The 16,195-nt window shown below is 37.6% G+C and overlaps 1 protein-coding gene across 1 annotated transcript in view; it reads left to right on the forward strand.

The window, feature by feature from the left end:
- Positions 1–16,195, forward strand: part of YME1L1 (YME1 like 1 ATPase) — a 50,110-nt gene that overhangs the window by 3,209 nt on the left and 30,706 nt on the right. Inside the window, exons 2-4 of the mRNA XM_047866581.1 lie at positions 6,044–6,175; positions 12,700–12,862; positions 15,319–15,417. Of these exons, the coding sequence (XP_047722537.1) occupies positions 6,044–6,175; positions 12,700–12,862; positions 15,319–15,417 (394 nt within the window). The remainder of the gene's footprint in view (positions 1–6,043; positions 6,176–12,699; positions 12,863–15,318; positions 15,418–16,195) is intronic.

Consider the following 16,195-nt stretch of genomic DNA (forward strand, 5'->3'; position numbering starts at 1 on the left):
TAAAAAATTGATTCCTGTAGTTTTTTTAAAATGTTTATCTATTTTTGAGAGAGGCACAGAGCATGAGTGGGGGAGGGGCAGAGAGAGAGAGGGAGACGCAGACTCTGAAGCAGGCTCCAGGCTCTGAGCTGTCAGCTCAGACCTGGGGCTCAAACCCAAACCAGTGAACCATGAGATCGTGACCTGAGCTGAAGTTGTATGTTTAACCGACTGAGCCACCTAGGCGCCCCATGATTCCTGTAGCTTTAAAAGAACTTATTGTTTCTACCCTGAAAAGGATACATGCTCATTGCCAAAAATGCCAAAAAGAAAAATACAAATAAGAAAATGAAAAACCTTCATAATCTCATTGTGCAAAGACATATTTTAGAATACATTCTTTCGTACTTTTTATCTCTACACAAATACGTGTGTATGCATGCTTTTTAAAAAGTATGCTGTAGTTTTTTAATTTTTTAACTTTTTTTACCTTAGAGAGAGTGTGTGAGCGAGAAATGGGCTGAGAGAGAGAGAGAGAGAGAGAGAGAGAGAGAGAGAGAGAGAGAATCTTAAGCAGGTTCCACGCTCAGCACAGAGCCTGACACAGGGCTGAGTGGCATGACCCTGGGATCATGACCTGAGCCAAGATCAAGAGTTGGATGCTCAACCGACTGAGCCACCGAGGCATCCCAAGATGTAGTTTTACATTTAACAGTTTTTTTCATTTAACATATTATTAATTCATTTCTGTATCAGTAACTATGGGATAAAGAGTCTAACAAGAATCTAGAGTCAAATTATCTTGGTTAGAGTATTTGCTCATATACTTGCTGAGTGACTTGAACATGCCATTGAACCTATCTAAATTCTGGATGTCTTTATCAGTTAAATAGGACGTATAATAATAGTGTTTATATCTGTTAAAGGATTAAATGAGATTGAAGATACTGAGGGTTTGGTTCAATACTATCACAGTAAAGGGAGTACCACAATAACACAAGTCAAATGAATTTTTGGGTTTCCCAGTGCATGTAAAAGTTATTTTTTTTTAATTTAAATTTTTTAAAATTTACATCCAAATTAGTTAGCATATAGTGCAACAGTGATTTCAGGAATAGATTCTTTAGTGCACCTTACCCATTTAGCCCATCCCCCCCCCCCCACACACACTCCCTCCAATAACCCTCTGTTTGTTCTCCATATTTATGAGTTTCTTATGTTTTGTCCCCCTCCCTGTTTTTATATTATTTTTGTCTCCCTTCCCTTATGTTCATCTGTTTTGTCTCTTGAAATCCTCATGTGAGTGAAGTCATATGATATTTGTCTTTCTCAGACTAATTTCACTTAGCATAATACCTTCCAGTTCCATCCATGTAGTTGCAAATGGCAAGATTTCATAAAAATTATGTTTACACTACAACCTATTAGTTGTGCAATAATAGTATTATGTCTAAAAGCAGTGTAATACCTTAATTAAAAATACTTTATTGTTAAAAAATGCTAACCATCATCTGTGCTTTCGATGAGTCATAATCTTTTTGCTGGCTGGAGGGTCTTGCTTCACTGTTGATTGCTGCTGACTAATCACAGTAGTGGCTGCTGAAGGTGGAGATGGCTGTGGCAAATCTTAAAATGAGACACAAGTAATGTTTGCTATATCGATGGACTCTTTCATGAATGATTTTTCTGTAACATGATACTATTTGATAGCATTTGACCCACTTAGAACGTCTTTCAATATTGGACTGAATCCTCTCAAACCCTGCTGCTGCTTTATCAGCTGAGTGTATCTTCATAGCATCTTCATCAGGTGAAGATTTCCATCTCAAGAAACCACTTTCTTTGGTCATGCATAAGAAGCAGCTCATTTATGTCAGTTTGATCGTGAGATTGCAGCCCTTCACTGCCATCTTCAGGGTCCACTTCTAGTTCTCTTGTTATTTCCACCACATCTACGCTTCCTCCGGTGAAGTCTTAAACCCCTCAAAGTCAGCCATGAAGCTTGGAATCAGTTTCTTCCAAACTCCGGTTAATGTTGATATTTTGACCTCTTCCTATGAAAATGTTCTGAGTGGCATCTAAAATGGTGAAGGTTTTCAGTTTACTTTGCCCAGGTCTGTAAGAGGAGTTGTGATCTATAAGCTATATAGTCTTCACAAAATGCATTTCTTAAATAATAAGACTTGAAAGTCCCAAATTGTTCCTGACCCATGGGCCACAGAATGGATGTTGTATTAGCAGACATGAAAGCAGCATTAATCTAAATGGTATACTTCCAGCAGAGCTCTTAGGTCACCAAGTACATTACCTGAGCAGTAATATTTTTAAAGGAATCATGTTTTATGAACAGTAAGTCTCTTAACAGGGGACTTAGAGTATTCAGTAAACCCTACTGTAAATAGATGTACTGTCAAACAGGCTTCCTTCCATTCATAGAGCCCAGGCAGCATGAGTTTAGCACTATTCTTAAGGGCCTAGGATTTTCAGAATGGTAAGTAAGCACAGGCTTCAACTTAAAGTCCGCTACATTAGTTCCTAACAGGAGAGTCAGCCTGTCCTTCAAAGCTTTGAACCCAGGTGTTGACTTCCCCCCAGCTGTGAAAGTCCTAAATGGCATCTTAGAATAGAAGGCTGTTTCCTGTACGTTTAAAATCTATTTAGTGTAGCCACCTTCATTAGGTATCTGTCTTATTTAGATTTTCTGTAGCTTTTACTCAGTGTTTGCTGCTTCACTCTGCACTTTCGTGTTAACAAAAATGGCTTCTTAAACCTTATGAACCAACCTCTGCTAGGTTCAGACTTTTCTTCTGCAGCTTCCTCACCTGTTTCAGCCTTCATACAAATAAGTACATTTAGGGCCTTACTCTGGATTAGGCTTTGGCTGAAGGGGGAGTGTTGTGGTTGGTTTGATTTTGTATCTAGACCACTGAAACTTTCAGCAATGGGCTGTTTGGCTTTTTTATCATTTGTGTGTTCACTTGAATAGCACTCAACTTTATTTTGCTTGCACAACTTGGCAAACTGATGCAAAAGGCTTATCTTTTAGGCTATCTTGGCTTTCAACATGTTTTCCTTACCAAGCTTAATCATGTCTAGATTTTGATTGAAAGTGAAAGATATGTGACTTTTCCTTTCACTTGAACACTAAGATGCCATTATAGGGTTATTAATTGTCCTAATTTCAATATTGTTGTGTCTCAGGGAATGGGGAAGCCCAAGGAGAGAGAAATGGGAAGGTCCCATTGGTGGAGTAATCAGAACACACACAACAGTTATTGATTAAGCTCAGTGTCTTATATGGGTAGGATTTGTGATATCCCAAAACCGTTACGGCATTAACATCAAAGATTACTAATCATGGATCACCATAACAAATATAATGAAAAAGTTTGAAGTATTGTGAGAATTACCAAAATGTGACACAGACATGAAACGAGCAAATGCTGTTGGAAAAATGGCACCAAAAGACTTCCTTGATGCAGTGCTGTCACAAACCTTAATTTATAAAAAATACAGTGTTTGCGAAGTATGTTAAGTTAAAGTACAATAAAATGAGATATGCCTATATGGCATATGACACCAGCTGGGTGTCCAACAATTCAATTCTGAAACTACTTACCCAGTGTTAGTGCAGACCCCCAAAGTTAAAGGCTCAGCCCCACAAGACTGGTCCCATTTCAGATACCAGTCACAAGTCCCAGGCCATTCATACTTCTGATCTCCCACCTATAAATCAGGGTTTCCCACAACCCCCTCCTCAGGTTTGATAATCTGCTAATAGCTCACAGAACTAAGAAACATACTTCACATTTACTGGTCCATTATGAAAGAGAAATGAACAGCCAGTTGATTAAGTACACAAGGGTACAGCCAGAAGGGTCCCAAGCAAAAGATGTGGAGTGGATTACTCTTCTTCAGGGTGAATCTCTGCACTCCATCTCACTGTTCAAGAGCTTTTATAGAGATCAATCCCCAGCCCTCCCCTCCCAGAAGCTAGGGGGGTGGGGCTAAGAGTTCCCACCTTCTACTAATTACTAGGTCTTTCAAGTGGCCAGCCCAGCCCTGAGGCTATTTAAAGACCCTAGCCTAAATCACCTCATTAGCATAAATCCAGGAGTGATCCAAAGGGTTACCTTACGAATAGTAAGACACTATACCACACAGGAAATTCCAAGGGTTTTAGGAGCTCCTGGCCAAGAAATGGGAACAAAGACCACTGCGAACTAAAATGTAAGTTCAAAGTGGCAAGCGATTTTTTCCTCTATTTTATTCTTTGACTTTTCTCTATTTTACTTTATTTATATAATTATTTAATGTAAAATTGTAAACAGAAGGAAGTAGGGGTCCCTGGAAAAAGACAGACAAAGCTTTCTTTACGTAAGGCTTCCTGGCCATCTTGTGAAAGAATTTAAGAACAGCCACTATCAGGCCAGGAGATAGCCTAATCATATCAGGGACGATAAGTCAGTGGCAAAACTCCCAGTGTTAGTTCAAAAGTGAGGACTGACCCGACTTATTTTTGAAGGATCTCAACTCCTTTGAGCACTCGGATACTGGACCAACTGGAGCGAGAGAATTGATGATGCTGACCCCTTGCTGGCCCTTGTAACTCTGACCTGGACTCAGTCACCTCAAGATGACTACTGCCCCAGTTCCATGATGTATTCCCCACTGCACAAGCCTTGTCATGAATATGTATGAAACCCCAGCATAAAACTGCCCCGATTTTGTTATTCAGGGAGACACTGCTTTGGGAAAGATCCCTGGTGTGCTCCTTTACTTGTTCCAAGTAAAACCTTTCCTTTTCCTATTCTTTGGCATGGCTGTGTATTTTGGCTTGACATTACCAAGAGGCAAACCCAGTTCTGGGTAACAAAATGTTTACACAATACTTAGTATACATACTTTATATTTTTTCTCTATTTTATTCATATTGTATCCCAGTGCAACAATAATGCACACAGATGCCAAATAAAGATCTCTTGAGTGAATGAATAAATTAAATGGGCTCTTACCATATTGTCAGAATTGGTTGGAGAGAAACAGAGGAATAACATACAGATAAGTAAGTAGATTGTGTGTAAAGTGTGTTAGATACTAAAAGTGTCAAGAAGAGAAAATGGAGCAGTGAAAGAGAATAAGGAATATTTTTGAGGGCAGGGTTCTTGAAATTTTAAGTAAGTTGGCTATGGAAAAGACTCAAGAAAAGATGACTTTTGGGTTAAGAACTGAAGGAAGTCAGAGAGCAAGGTAGACAGAATAAAAGCAATGCAAAGTCCTTGAAGTGAGGGCTTTGCTAGGTGTGTTCCAGAAACAGCAAGGAGGCCAGTATGTCTCGAGTAGAGAAGACGAAGGAGAACATTGTGATAGATAAATTTGGAGAGGTAATAAAGAACCACAGAGGCTTTCTACATCCTAGTGCTTAGGACTTCTACTTGTATTGTAAGTGAGAAGAGAAGCCATTGGAGGGTTTGAGCAGAGGAGTGATGAGATCTAACTTTGTTTTTAATAGAGCAGATTCAGGGAGAGTAGGAGGGTTATTGCAAAATCCACATATAGATGATGGTGACTTAGAACAGGATGAGAACGGGATGGTGCAGTGAGGAAGTTAAGAATAAAATTCTGCTATAGGTTTACTTTTTTCTAAGTCTGAAACATTTCATTTTATGGTGGTGTCATTTATTTAGCCCATTCCCTTAATGCTGGACAATTCTACCTTTCCACTGCTTTTTAAACATTTTGATGAAAATTGTCATCTGTGCACAAACAAGCACTTTTCACATTATTTCCTTAGAATAAATTATTAGAAATTAGATTGATGGGAAATTATATGTGTTTGTTTTTTAAATATTTTTGATTCATATAGCCAGAATGCTGTCTTGGAAGAATTACCAGTTTTCTCTCCACCAGCAATAATCTGAGTATTTACATCTTTTAATATATTGTTTTGATCTACAGTGTATGTTTAACTTTTTACAAATCCCAGATCCTGACAATAAGGAGAATTTTTCTTGTTTAATTTTAAGAAGCACACTACTCAATTTCAACTTTTATCTTCTCTTAGGTTACAGTTCCTCTGAGTCATCTCATCAATGCCTTCCATTCACCAAAAAACACACCTATTTCTGTCAGTGCATCAGCTTCACAAAACCAGCATCGAGATGTAGTTCCTGAGCATGAGTCTCCTGGCAATGAGGTAATAGTTTTTACCCTGATTGTATGAGAAACAGCTTTTTTGATTTAGTATGTTGTAAACATGCCTGAAATGTCTACGTTTAGGCATTTGTAACAAGGTGATTTCTGTCTTCAGCTTAATCTCCTGTATGAATAAAGATGTCTAATTCTGGTTTTATTGTACATATGGAAAAGTTATGTTGTCCTATTCTTTACAATTTAATTTATTAAAAATTTCATGTGGCAGGGGTACCTACCTTGCTTAGTTGGAAGAGCATGTGATTCTTAATCTTACGGTTGTAAGTTCGAGTCCCACGTTGGACATGGAGCCTACTTTTAAAAAAAACAAAATCATGGGGCACCTGGGTGGCTCTGTCAGTTAAGGGTCCAACTTCATCTCAGGTCATGATCTCGGGGTTCGTGGGTTTGGGCCCCACATTGGACTCTGTGCTGACAGCTGAGCCTGGAGCCTGCTTTGAAATCTCTGTCTCTCTCTGTCTCTCTCTCTCTCTTTCTCTCTCTCTCTCTGTCTTTCAAAAATAAAATAAAACATTAAAAAAAAAATTCATGTGGAAGTGTATTTAGTATTCACTTCCTAGATTGCTAATTGTGTGATACCATTTAGATATTTTGTGTTGCTCCAGCAGTAGTAGTGAACCCACAATTAACTGACCGTAATTGCCTCCCAAGTCTCAACGAAGGTAGAATAGTAAGAAGTTACCATCTGCTGCCTTAGAGGAGATTTCAGTGTAATTGAACGGTTAGAATACAGGGACCTGAAAGTGAAATGTATAAGCTATGAAACTACTTTCAGTGTTCAGAGAATTATAAAATCAGTGTTTCCTAGGATACAGGGAATTCCCAGCCTAGAAACCTTTGTGTTCACAAGGTTTATTAATAGGGTAGGTGCGTGTAGTTCTGAATACATTTTTCACAGAAAACATTATACTCTGTAGTTAAATTTCCTAAAAACCTTTTTAATGCGTAAATAACTTATGTTCTTAGTCCTGATATCAGAGGCTTTGGCAAAGGGCAGATAAAATGTTCACTCTTGGAAGGGGTGGGGGGGGGGGGTGGGAATCAGTCTTAAGATAAAATTTTAATTAGATGAAAAAATTTGTCTTCATCTTTATGCTTTCCTTTTATAATATTTACCTAATTCCTATTGCTTCTTCTAGGGAGTCCATTGTCTTTTCTACTGTGGTGATACCCTTCTCCTAAATTACAGTCCCAGAGAGCCTGCCTGATGAAAATACCACATGTATCAAAATTGCTGCATATAGCAATATTATGTTCATTTTAGAAATTTTGGAAAATACTGTGTAGGTAGAAGAAATAAAATTCACCTATGATCCTGTTCCCCAGAGATAATGCTGTTAACATTTTGTATTTATATCTCATGTCTCTTTTGTACTTTTTTATTTTATAATTGGGTCATACTGCATATGCTGATTTAGATACTGCTTTGTTAATTTAATAGTCATTATGAACTTGTTATGCCATACATTTTTTGTATTTTTAAATGACTTCAGAACGTTCATTGTATGATATCCCATTATTGGATATTGTTCCCAATTTTTTGTTGCTATAAACATTACAACTTTTACTGTTTGTGTTGCTAAATCTTTGACTATTTCATTAAGTGAAATTGCTAGGTCAGGGGCTTAAAAAGTAGCTAAATTCTGGAAGCCAATGTTGAGGTTATGAGTAATGGTCTCAGATATAGAATTGGCTTCTTAATCTCTGATACGCCCTCATTAATCCTATTGTTCATCTTTAGTGAACTTTATTACTGTACAGAACCCGTTTTCCTTCTCCTTAAGCATCCTACCATCTCTAATTTCATCTCTACCTTTGCTGTGCAGTTGGCTTTGCTTTCATCAAGTCTTGCTCATCCAAATATACACTCTACAATGCAGGTATTAGAACCTTCCTTTCAACTTCGTTCAAGATACTGACTTATTTTCCCTTTGCTTTCAGACTTCTTGAAATAGCAGTCTGAACATGTAACTACTTGCTAAACTTCTGTTCACACTGTATCTCATCATAGTTTGGCTACTACTTGTACCATTTTACAGACTTTGCTAAAGTCAGTTGATTTCCTTTGTGCTAAATGTAGGCTTCTAAAAAAAAATCTGTATCTTATTCAACTTTTCCTGAGCATTTGATCTTACTGAACATTTACTGCTTTCAAAATACTCCTGGGGCACCTGGGTCGCTCAGTCAGTTAAGTCTCCCGACTATTGATTTCCACTCAGGTCATGATCTCAGGATTCATGAGATTGAGTCACGCAGAGGCTGCTTGGGATTCTCCTTCCCTCAGAGATTCGAAATACTCCCTTGAATTGAGTGATGTTGCATTGATGATGGTGTTTTCTCTTTCTGTTTTGCTGACTTGTCTTTTTTTGCCAGCCCCTTAAATATTTGGCGTGCATTTATCCTTGATCTAATTTTTGTTATGCACGTTCTTCTAAGTTATGTTACCCATTTTCATATCTTCACCTAACATCTAGATCTATATACTTATATATATGCTGATGACTCCCAAATATATCTCCAACCCCAAATTCTCTTTAAATCTTTGAAGTAATTTATTTAGTGCTTTGTTAAAATAACCCCCTTCCCCCCCCGCCCCCGGAGAATTTCAGGGATCTCAAAATTAAGATGTCCAGAACTCAGCTACTCTCAAATTCTAGTATATTTGAGATTACAGTGGATGTAGCGCCTTTTTGTCAGGGATTCCAACCAGGAAAGAGAAACCACATAGTCAATTGAGCAGTAAAAGTTTAATGTGAAAAATTAGTGTAATTTTGTAGTTTAATATTTTTAAAACCCTATTTTTATATGGGATGGGAGTAACTAGGGGTTGGCTAATAATAAGTAAACTCTAAAATATACAGGACAAGCAGATTTAAGGTGTGGCTAATACTCCTAGGACTGAGATAGAGCATCATGGGAAGAGTTCTCCACCCACAGGCTGCTGTCCTGACCTTGTTGGAAGAGGGCATGGCCTTGGCTCACTGAATGGCAGAGAAGTCACTGGTGTCATGCTAGCTGCACTTGACGGAAGTTGCCATCTAAGCAGGGAAAGCTGTTCATGGGGATGTCTCTTACTGAAAAAGCTGCAAGGTACTGTACTGCTGGCCACTGATACTGTAGGAGCCAAGTTTTGGAGAAGCTATACAAGTGGCCGCCAGATGCTAGAGAAACAATGGGTGTTACAGACAGGAGCCTGCTGAATGAGCACACCGGAACCAGGGACAAAAACACTCCTACAGTGTCTCCAGTGGTCTCTACTGACAAAGCTTCACATTGTCCCAGATGGCAAAGAAAAAATATTTAAAGAGCCCAGATCATTGTTCATGGAGCCGAAAAAGGATGAAGAGGAGTTAGGAGACAGTAAAATGATAACTAGCACATCCATCCAGAACCCTTCTCCCTCTCAATCATTATACTTCATTGGTTTTTCCAAGTATCTATTATTTATGATTGTTATTTCCATCTTTAGTTAGAGCTTGGTTCAGGCGCATACCATTTTTCTCTTGTTCCATCAGCCTTTCTTCAATTCTTTTCTCCATCAGCCTTTTCTTACCCAGTTTATTATCTTTATCTTCTATTTTCTTGGTATAAAACAAAACTAATCATATTAGCTATAGAATTAAATTCAGACAAGGCTCTTTACAACCTGACCATAACCTGCCTGTCTTCCTTCCTTCCTTCCTCTCTTTCTTTCTCTTTCTCTTTTTCTTTTTTCTTTTTTTTTTTTTTCTTAAAAAGATTTTAAGTACAACCCTGAGATCAACAGTTACATGCTCCACCAACTGAGCCAGCCAGGTGCCCCATAGCCCATCTTTCTAATTCATTCTTCCATCACTGATCTTTGGACTACACCTCACACATCCAGGCCCTTTTATGGTAGTTTGTTTGCCCTTTACCCCAAGACTCACCATCATTTTGCAAATTAGGTGTTAACCTCAGTGAGGCTTATCTGACTTAGGAAATTGGTTACTCTGTTTTCTTACTACTTTTTGTTTTAAAAAATCTCTGTAAAGCAGTTACTATGTTGCATGATAATTGCTATGTTTATATGCATCTTATTTCTCTTTACATTCCAGGGACCTGACAGCCAATAAGTAAGGGAAATAATTTTAAGTTAAGAATCTCCACTTCCCTTTTGAAGTCTTTGTATTGTAAATAGACTTTTTGGCTTCCCGTTTTTTTTTAAAAGGTGACTTTTGAAAAGTAGCTTTTGAGTATTGTAGTCCTTTTGTTTTCATTGTAATAATATCCTTTATGTTGTATAGCTTTTAGTAGTTTAAAGAGCACTTTTTTTTTAAGTTAATTTTTGAGAGAGCAAGCGTGGGCATGTGAGCAGGGAAGGGGCAGAGAGAGAATTGCAAGCAGGCTCCATGCTGTCAGTGCAAAGCCTGATGCAGGGCTCGATCTCACGAACTATGAGATCATGACCTGAGCTGAAATCAAGAATTGGATGCTTAACAGATGGAGAACAGACACATAAGAAAATGCTCAACATCACTCATCATCAGGGAAATACAAATCAAAACCACAATGAGATACCACCTTACACCTGTCAGAATGGCTAACATTAACAACTCAGGCAACAACAGATGTTGGCAAGGGTGTGGAGGAAAAGGATCTCTTTTGCCCTGCTGGTGGGAATGCAAACTGTTGCATCCACTCTGGAAAACAGTATGGAGGTTCCTCAAAAAATTAAAAATAGAACTACTCTACGACCCATAAAATTGCACTACTAGGTATTTAACCAAGAGATACAGGTGTGCTGTTTCAAAGGGGCACACACACCCTAATGTTTATAGCTGTGCTGTTGACAATAGCCAAACTATGGAAAGAGCTCAAATGTTCATTTACGGATGAATGGATAAAGAAGATGAAGAAGATGTGATATGTGTGTGTGTGTGTGTGTGTGTGTCTACACACACACACACACACACACACACACACACTGGAGTATTGGCAATCAAAAAGAATGAAATCTTGCCATTTGCAACTATGTGGATAGAACTGGAGGGTTATTATGCTAAGCAAAATTAGAGACAAATATATGACTTCACCCATATGAGGAATTTAAGATACTAAAGAGATGAACATAAGGGAAGGGAAGCAAAAAGAATATAAAAACAGGGAGGGGGACAAAACCTAAGAGACTCAAATATAGAGAGCAAACAGAGGGTTGCTGGCTGGCTTGTGGGAGGGGGGATGAGCTAAATGGGTAAGGGGCACTAAGGAATCTACTCCTGAAATCATTGTTGCCCTGTATGCTAACTAACTTGGATGTAAATTAAACAATTAAAAAAAAAAAAGAGTTGGATGCTGAACTGGCTGAGCCACCCAGGGGCCCCAGTAGTTTAAAGAGCACATTTAAATATTTTCCTTCATCATGCCTTTGACTATCTTCCTATGTAAGGATATGTCAGATGACCAAGGCATGATCTTTTCTGTTCATCCATACCATCTTGTGAAGTAGGCATATTTCATCGTCATTTTACTAATGAGGGAATGGATTCTAAGAATATGAATGACTTGTCAGGGCGCCTGGGTGGCTCAGTTGGTTAAGCATCCAACCTTGGCTCAGGTCATGATCTCTCAGTTCGTGAGTTCAAGCCCCGACTTGGGCTCTGTGACAGCTCAGAGCCTGAAGCCTGCTTCAGATTCTGTGTCTTCCTCTCTCTTGGCTGCTCTCCCACTCGTGCGCTGTATGTCTCTCTCTCAAAAATAAACATGAAAAAAAATTAAGGAATATGAATGACTTGTCACACAGCTAGTAAGTGACAAACCCCTGGACATCAATCCAGAGCTATATAATCCATCGATCTAACTTTATTTTTTGTGCATGCAACTTTATGTATCTAACTTTACTTCGGTCATCAGAAGCTGATACTTGGGCTATTTATTTTTGCTTTCCTTGCTTGAACTTTCAGGTGTCTGAGGCTTGTAATTGTTACTTGTCTTTAATGTCTGCTTGACAGTTTCCATGGACAAGAAAATAACTCCTATCCAATCTGTAGTTAGTTTAGAACTGTTGTAATGTGACTTTATTTTCTTGCCTGGTTTTCATACATTTTTCACTTTGTTCATTGTCCCTCCTTATTAGAAGTTAGATATGGGTAACTATAGAACTTCTCAGTTCGAAGAAGGATCTCGGCAATGAGGCCAGAGGAGTGAGATGTCCTCTGGTAACGGCATACTGGTTTTTTTTTTTTTTTTTTTTTTTTTTTTAAATCAAATGGGCTTTTGATTATTAGAGACTGGAGGAGGCTTTAAATGTCCATAACTTCACAATACTATTGGAAATGTGATATTTTTAACCTTTGTCAAACTTCATGTGACTGACCTCCATAAAGCTAGAACTATAAAAATATTTGTACCAATTTAGTTTTTAAATATGAGAAAAGAGGAATCAATATATTTGTTACATTTAAAAAATTCATATTATTTCAACTGATAAGAACTCTTTGGTTAAATATCTTGATGATAATGCAGTCTTGGTGACTCAATCCTTTACAGCCTGTACTTAATTTAAGAGACCTTGGATTATCTGAATTAAAAATTGGACAGATTGATCAACTGGTAGACAATCTACTTCCCGGATTTTGTAAAGGCAAGAGCGTTTCTTCCCATTGGCATACATCTCATGTCTCTGCACAGTCCTTCTTTGAAAATAAATATGGTAAGTTAGTCTGTTTTTTGTTCCAATTTAAGTAAGTGGTCGTAGTTATTAATTAACAGGTAGCATTTATTCATTTTTAAAGTTGTTTGTGTATTTATTTATTTTGAGAGAGTCAGAGTGTGAACAGGGGAGGGGCGGGGGAGAGAATACCAAGCAGACTCCACGCTGTTAGTGCAGAGTCCTATGCAGGGCTCCAACCCACGAAACCGTGAGATCATGACCTGAGCAGAAACCGAGAGTAGGACACTTAACTGACTAAGCCACCCAAGCGCCCAACAGATAGCATTTGTTAATGTTTACTGTGTGTCAAGTTCTTTCTTGAGTTCATTTGTTTGTTCTTTCTTTTATAACTTTTCATACTGGAATAATTTTAGATTTACAGAAAATCTGCAAAACAGTACTGAGTTTCTATATATCCTTCAACTGCCTTTCCCTAATGTTAACTGCTTACTTAACCATGGTGCATTTGTCAAAACTGAGAAATGAACATTGGTACGGTACTTTTAACTATAGACTGTATTTAGACTTTACCAAATAAAGTTTAATTTTACTAAATTACTGGTTTTTCCATTAGGGTTCTTTATTTGTCCCAAGATGTAATATAGCATACAAAACAGATTTTAGAATAGTGGAGTATTGTTTTAATTTTAGGTGACAAACCTTTACTGGATTCCAGGTACTATACTAATTTCTGAGAATACATTGAAGAAATAGTCCTGGTCCCTTTGTTTTATAGAATGTCTGTATATTTTCTTATTTAAATCTTGTAACAATCTGTTATTATAATGAGTGGGTAGTTCGTTAAAAGGATTTCCACTTGATACATTTCTTTTTGGTTGATACTTGAACAGTGAACGTTAGACCTTATCAAAATACTTGTTTTAGGGCCATCTGGATGGCTCAGTTGGTTAAGCATCTGACTCTTGACTTCAGCTCAGGTCATGATCTCAGTGTTCATGAGATTGAGCCCCATGTCGGGCTCTGTGCTGACAATGTGGAGCCTACTTGGTATTCATATCCTCCTTCTCTCTCCCTCTCCCTCTCTCCCTCTCTCTCTCTCTCTCTCTCTCTCTCTCTCTCCCTCCCCACCCGCCCCTCTCTGCCCATCCCTGCTCTGTTCCCTCTTTCTATCAAAATAAATTTTAAAAACTTGAAAAAAATACTTGTTTGGTATTTTAAAAACTTGAAAAAAAATACTTGTTTTGTATTGATGAAAGAACATATTTTTAAAAATCAGTACAAATTATAACACAAAATGCAGGTTTAAATAGTTTTGTGATAAAGGATTGATTTGAAGCTGTACATTGTATACACTTAATTCATTTACTAATTTTTCATTGTTTTGCCTTTATTTCATATAAGAGTTGTGAGAAAAAGGTGAAGTTTTGGAGCCTGGGGGCTTGGACTAACAATCTATCCTACCTCCTTCCTGAGAGAAGTCTTGAAGCTTAGTGGTTAAGAGTGAGGAGTAGACCAGGATCAAACTCAGTCCTGAGACTGAGGAGCTGTGGCATTTCCCTTATTCCTCTAAACTGCTGTTTTCTCATGTGAAGCCTGGGGGAAAACTCCTTATCTCACTGTGTAGGATCAAATGAAATAATGAAAGTAGTTTACTTAGCCCAAACTACTTTATTCCTTGGCCCATAGTAAGTGTCCAGTAGAGTTAAATTTTTGTTACTATCATTGATGTATAGTAGTAGTATTATTACTATAGCTCTTTTGGCCTGTGTATTTACATTTCCTTTTAAAGTTGTGCCTCTTCCTGCCAGCTGTTTCTTGGCTTAAGCAGACAGAGATATTAAGAAGGAGTTTGTTGATGTGACTATACGATTCCTAGAAAAATCCCTGAACTCTTAATTGGGATATTGGGATAGATAAGAATCTGTTTCAATCGATGCTGTTTACTTTTTCCCTAGGCTCATGGATGTTAAGTAGGATGGGGCCCATTAGTCAACAGTAGGAGTTCCAAGGATCGCCAGAGTTTATGGCTTCCAGCTGTGGAAGGAACTGTCTTTGTACCCAGTGACCTGAAGCTTTGAGAGAGAAAGATTACCGTGCTTCTGGTTTACAGTGTTTACTCATCACATTATTCATCTGAGTGTTGGAAATTGTCTCTAGGAAATAGCAGTTCTTTTCTCTACGTGCTTTTGACTAACAGTAACTTTAGCTAAACATACATACCTTTTCCCTTTTGGTTTGAATTTAATTTTATTGGCAGCCAGGGTCATCTATCAGATAAAAAAGATAATCTAAGGGACAAATGATAGACAGGATAGTGATGAAGAACTGTAATTAGATTAGTAGTGCTCTTAGAAGCTCATACAAGCAGAGCCATATGAACAAATAAAAGGCTAAACTCATATTTTTATATTTCTAATATTTGGTAAAATTACTATAGTTCATGACTTCTTTTAGCTTGGTAACTAGAAAATTTGCTTTTTTCAATTTTCCTCCAGGTTACTTAGATATGTTTAGTACTTTACGTTCCTCTTGCCTGTATAGACAACATTCAAGAACTCTTAAAAGTATTTGTTCAGATCTTCAGTACTGGCCAGGTATGAAGCACCCGTATTTATTTTGAAAAACAGTAGATTTATTCAGTGGATTCTGATTTGTCTTTCTTAATCATATTAATGTTTATAAGCATTCATTTGTAGCTCACAATAAACTGATAGAATATTTGGAATCAGTTAATTTGGGTATGTCCAGTATTTTTAATCTGGAAAATACATAATGGCTGAATTTTTAATGTGAGTGATAAGTGCCACAATAAATCAACCTCTAGGGAACTTATCTACAGCTTTAAAATAATTAATAAGCACATTTGTTTACTTCCATATTTTTAAAATTTCATTTTCAAAATTGTTTCAATCCATTACAATGACAAAAAACAAATTTAATGAGGAAAAAGTCAGGGCAGCAGCAGAGGGGTTTTGTCCGTGGACCAGAAATTTGAGGACTTTCCATAGGGTATAAATTAGATGACCTCACATTGATAGCAAAATCAAATATGCATGTATTTATATTGATTTAATACCAGACACTAGTGATTAAGTGTCAGGTGACAGTGATAATTATAAATGAAAACAACACATGTTACCTACCTTCATGGAACTTAGAATAGAGTGACACGAAATAGGTGTGTGCTGTTATTTCTAGTAGAACTTAGGAAAAACCCCAATTTCCAAGTCAGTAATTGTGGGCTCTGGGATGATTCATAAACAGTTGAATCGAAAGATTCCCCAAAATGGGCCAGTCCCAGAAAGGGCTTGCAACTTTTAGGCTATAATTGGCAAAAGACACTTTTGTAATAAAGTGTGTGTGTGTGTGTGT

This window comes from Prionailurus viverrinus, chromosome B4 (genome assembly GCF_022837055.1).
Source record: "Prionailurus viverrinus isolate Anna chromosome B4, UM_Priviv_1.0, whole genome shotgun sequence".
Classification (NCBI taxonomy): domain Eukaryota; kingdom Metazoa; phylum Chordata; class Mammalia; order Carnivora; family Felidae; genus Prionailurus; species Prionailurus viverrinus.